We start from the raw sequence: 4,125 nt of genomic DNA, 5'->3' as shown, positions 1-4,125 counted from the left end.
GTTCCGTTTCATGCCAATCACATTATATACTTCACCTTTCTATAAGATCTTAATATTTTTAGTGTCTAAGTGTCATCTTTCATAATAGTGAGAATTTTAAACAATGTTTAAAGTTTTAGCAGAACATAATACATCACTACCTTCTGAGATTTAGCTTGTGAGAAACAAGATAAATTAGAGTCAAAATAATGCTTTAAAACACATAAATTTGGTGGTAAAGATATGAACATTTTAAAATAAAGGTACTTTCTACTACCTTCTAATAAATTACTAAGAGTTACTGATCTGATCACCACCCTTACCTCTTCCTACTGGCAGACACAGGATTCCTTTAGTTAGCAGGCTAAAATCTAAAAGGAAACAAAGGAAATGATCTCTAATCAGATCTAGACTAGAGCAAGACCACCCTTTGGCATACAAAAAGAAAGTTAAAGACCAAGAGATGGGATGGTATTGGATGATCAAAATAATGACCTTGTGTAAACCTGTATTCTGTTAACAGAGATTGTGCGTATCCTACTGCTTTTATTTGATGCATCTAACTTATTACAAATGGGAAAAAAACATTTTTAGATCATTTTTTCTTAGATAAGATTCCGCATCTTTGTTTGGGCAAAGGTTGGTTGTTGTGAGTGAAAGAACAGGGGAATTGAAAAGAAAGGAGGACATGAAGCAAAGATACAATGGGAAGAAATATTAGGGATGCCAGAACAGAACTTCTAGGAGAAGAATAGGTTAGCACACTATGAGAAAAAATATAAGAGTTTTGAAAGACACAGGAAACTCATGGCATTGCCATCAATACACATTCATATTGATTGCAGTTTTAAATATTTCCATGCTATTTAATTTCATCAACTTAATTATTAGTCTCCATATAATATTGATGTCCTTTGAATACTTGTAAGACTTTGCTTTAGTAAAATAAAATAATAATATTGTAGATGATGAAACTTGGAGAGTTTTGACTTTCTTGATAGGGTTTCAAACTATTCTTTTCTACATAATAAAATACATCATATGGTTCAGGTAAATGTCTTCTCCTCGCTCTAGAAAGATTTCTGTTGGCACTTGCTACCAGTGATGATGATAAAGCATCCCCTTCAACTTTGCAATCTTAATAACTTTCTGCTTTTTCATTTATCTAAAATAAATCTTTGATCTGTATTTCTTTTCATAACTTTTATTTGCATAAGAAATACAATAATTTTTAAATATTTGAAAACCCCATGTTTCACTTAAAGCAACTTAGAAAAAAGCATTTATTTTGCATATAGGTAGAATTTAATGGAATTTTTTGTTATTTGAAGTTAACAAAACTTCATTGTGCCTCCCAATATGCCAGAGTAGCAATTTTAAAATGTTTTCTGAAGGTTTGTGTTCTAAATCCATATAAATAAATCCCTATTAATGCTTTATGCTTTCTGAAAAAAAAATATTTTTATTTTATGTCTGTGCGTGTATTGCCTGCATGTAGGTAAGTGCACCCATGTCGTGCAATGCCTGCGAAGTCAGAAGAGGCTGTTGGATCCCTGAATTAGGGACAGTTGTTAGCTACCATGTGAGTGCTGGGATTCAAACCCTGGTCTTCTGCAAGAACAACCACTGTTCTTAACTGCTAATCCATCTCTCCAACTCCTCTTTCTGAAAAATTTAACTGCAGTACTTATTAAGACCATATACAAGAATAGAGTTGGCAGAAATTTTATAGGTATTTCTATGACTTCTTAATTTTTTACTTTAAGCAACTTTTAATCTTCATCATAATGCTTTATGCTAAGGCATTATTTGTATAATACTTGATTATTTGTATAAAAATGAGAACTATATGGTTAATTTTACATTAGTATAATCAGAAAAAAATCACATTAAGATAGAAGAGAATGGACAAAATATAAGGTAAAATGTCCTCAGAGACACATGATCTATTAGAGGAAACAGACAAATAATTATTACTCAGTATCTACTATATCAAGTGATAGAAGTAACAAAAAATTCCAAGAATAGTAAAGGAAAAATATCTTGATGTTTCAGCGATTGCTTGAGTTCAAATTATGAATGGCAATTTTCATCAGGGTATGCACTTTAGATATATAGGGGACACGTGTGCTTTGTCTTAACAAGTTCTCAAAGCTATGAAAATCAGAGCAGGTCTTGCATATACTAACAAAATATGAACGAAGGGGGGAAGGAACGAAGGAAGGAAGGTTGGTTTCTAAGGCGTTTTCTGTTTTCCTCTTGTGGTTTTGAGAACAAATCTGAATGTGTGTCTCACATAAATTTCACTAAGACAACAAAGACAACCAGCAGTGCATAGTCCAGAGGCAGCAGGCACCGATCCCTTCATTGTGGAAATGCATATCGTGTGATGGTTTTGGATTAATCCATTATCCAATCTCTAGTGTTTGTTCAATCAAAAAATGACTTTCTTCATAGAAAATTACAAAGTGATATATTTTTCTTCTTAACTTAGTGATTGTATATAAAAGTTAAGAGGCTAGTAGAGCAATGGAGAAATGCCTTAAAGAAAACAAAACTTGAATTAAGGGAGCAAATTATGCTTGGTTTAGGTCAAGATATAGTCATGGTAAATATCTCAACCTAGGCAACAGAAATATGCATTCTTTCAAATTCCTTATTTCTAGTCAAGAAAACAGTTTTCTTTTCAGAGTTTTTTCAGAGCAAGCTTAACATCCTTGTTCCTCAGGCTATAGATCAAAGGATTCAGCACGGGCCCAACATTTGTAGAAAACACTGAGGCCACTTTTCCCTTGTCCATAGACTCTGCATCAGAAAGTTGCATGTACATAAATGCTGCAGCTCCAAAGAAGAGTGAAACAGTCATTATAGTCATTATGTGGGAACTGCAGGTATTGAAGGCTTTAGCTCTGCCCTGTGTAGAACTGAGGCAGAGGACATTGGAGATGATGAAGCCATAGGAAATGAAAGTGGTGCTGGTAGACACCACAATGTTCAAGCCAGCTAGAACAAAGACCACAACTTCATTGTTGTAAGTGCTGGTGCAGGAAAGCTGGAGCACAGGCAATATGTCACATAGATAATGATTGATAATATTGCCATCACAGAAGGTCAGTCTTGCCATACAAAGAGTATGGGCCAGGGAAGCCCAGCATCCCATCACATATGCCCCAAACACAAACATAGCACAGATCCAAGGGGATAATATAACATTATATATCAGTGGCTTGCAAATAGCAACATAGCAATTGTAGGCCATAGCAGTCAATATATAGCATTCAGCAATGATAAAGAAACAGAAGAAATAGAGCTGAGTCAAGTGACCTGTGTAGGAGATGGTATTTTTCTCCACTACAAAGTTTATTAACATTTTGGGAGTAAAGACAGAAGAGTAACAAATATCTAAAAAAGATAGATTAAAGAGGAAATAATACATGGGTATGTGAAGGTGTGAATTCAGAGAAATAAGTGTAATCAAAGCCACTTTGGCCACCACAGTAACCACATAGATGCCTAGGACCAGGAAGAACAGCAGAATTTGGAGTTCTGGACGGTTAGTTAAACCTTCCAAGATAAATTCTGTCACCAACGACTGATTTCCATCTGTCATTCTTCAGTAGAATTTTATCTATGGGAAGGAAGAGACAATTAGTGGAGGATAAACTTGCCTGGGGCATTTCCTAATTATTCTCTGGATTCTAGGGTATACTTTCAGATTCTTAGGTAGGCAGCAACATCTTTTGGGTTACAAACTTCAATGCAGCTGGAGACTCGTCCACATTATCTTATTGCTACTTAAGATCTTATTGTATTTGTGGGTATCATTCCCTTGCAATCTGCATAAGCAATCGTACACATTTCCGACATAGTTTGAAAAATATATCAGAGAAACATTGTTAGTCCATGACAACAGAGCTGGAAGATCACAAAGCAGATCTGCAAACTCAGAAAGATTCAGACCAGGGGTCCATCACACTACAAAATGACTCTTTTTCCCATACATTTTCTGTGTCCCACTATGTCAGCAGATCTGGCAACCAGAAGATCCCTCACATCCAGTGCTTTCAAAACAAGTCTCTATAGAGTTGCTAACTTAGTATACTCACTGATATTTTTTTTCTGTTGAAAACATAGCGCTAGTCCTTA

At 34.9% G+C, this 4,125-nt stretch overlaps 1 protein-coding gene across 1 annotated transcript; it reads right to left on the bottom strand.

The window, feature by feature from the left end:
• Window positions 1-2,665: 2,665 nt before the first annotated feature.
• Window positions 2,666-3,601, bottom strand: LOC103740366 (olfactory receptor 147-like). Its single transcript, XM_008840945.2, has one exon. It carries the CDS (start codon window positions 3,587-3,589, stop codon window positions 2,666-2,668), a length of 924 nt encoding a protein of 307 aa, XP_008839167.1. The 5' UTR covers window positions 3,590-3,601.
• Between the last annotated feature and the right edge of the window lie 524 nt (window positions 3,602-4,125).

The sequence above is a fragment of the Nannospalax galili genome, unplaced genomic scaffold, assembly GCF_000622305.1.
Source record: "Nannospalax galili isolate Female #2095 unplaced genomic scaffold, S.galili_v1.0 scaffold881, whole genome shotgun sequence".
NCBI classification, from domain to species: Eukaryota; Metazoa; Chordata; class Mammalia; order Rodentia; family Spalacidae; genus Nannospalax; species Nannospalax galili.
Note: the sequence above shows the minus strand (reverse complement) of the source record. Positions and strands in the feature narration are given on the sequence as shown.

Coding starts and splice junctions, on each gene's coding strand:
- LOC103740366 (XM_008840945.2), bottom strand. CDS start 3,589: ATGACAGATGGAAATCAGTCGTTGGTGACAGAATTTATCTTGGAAGGT.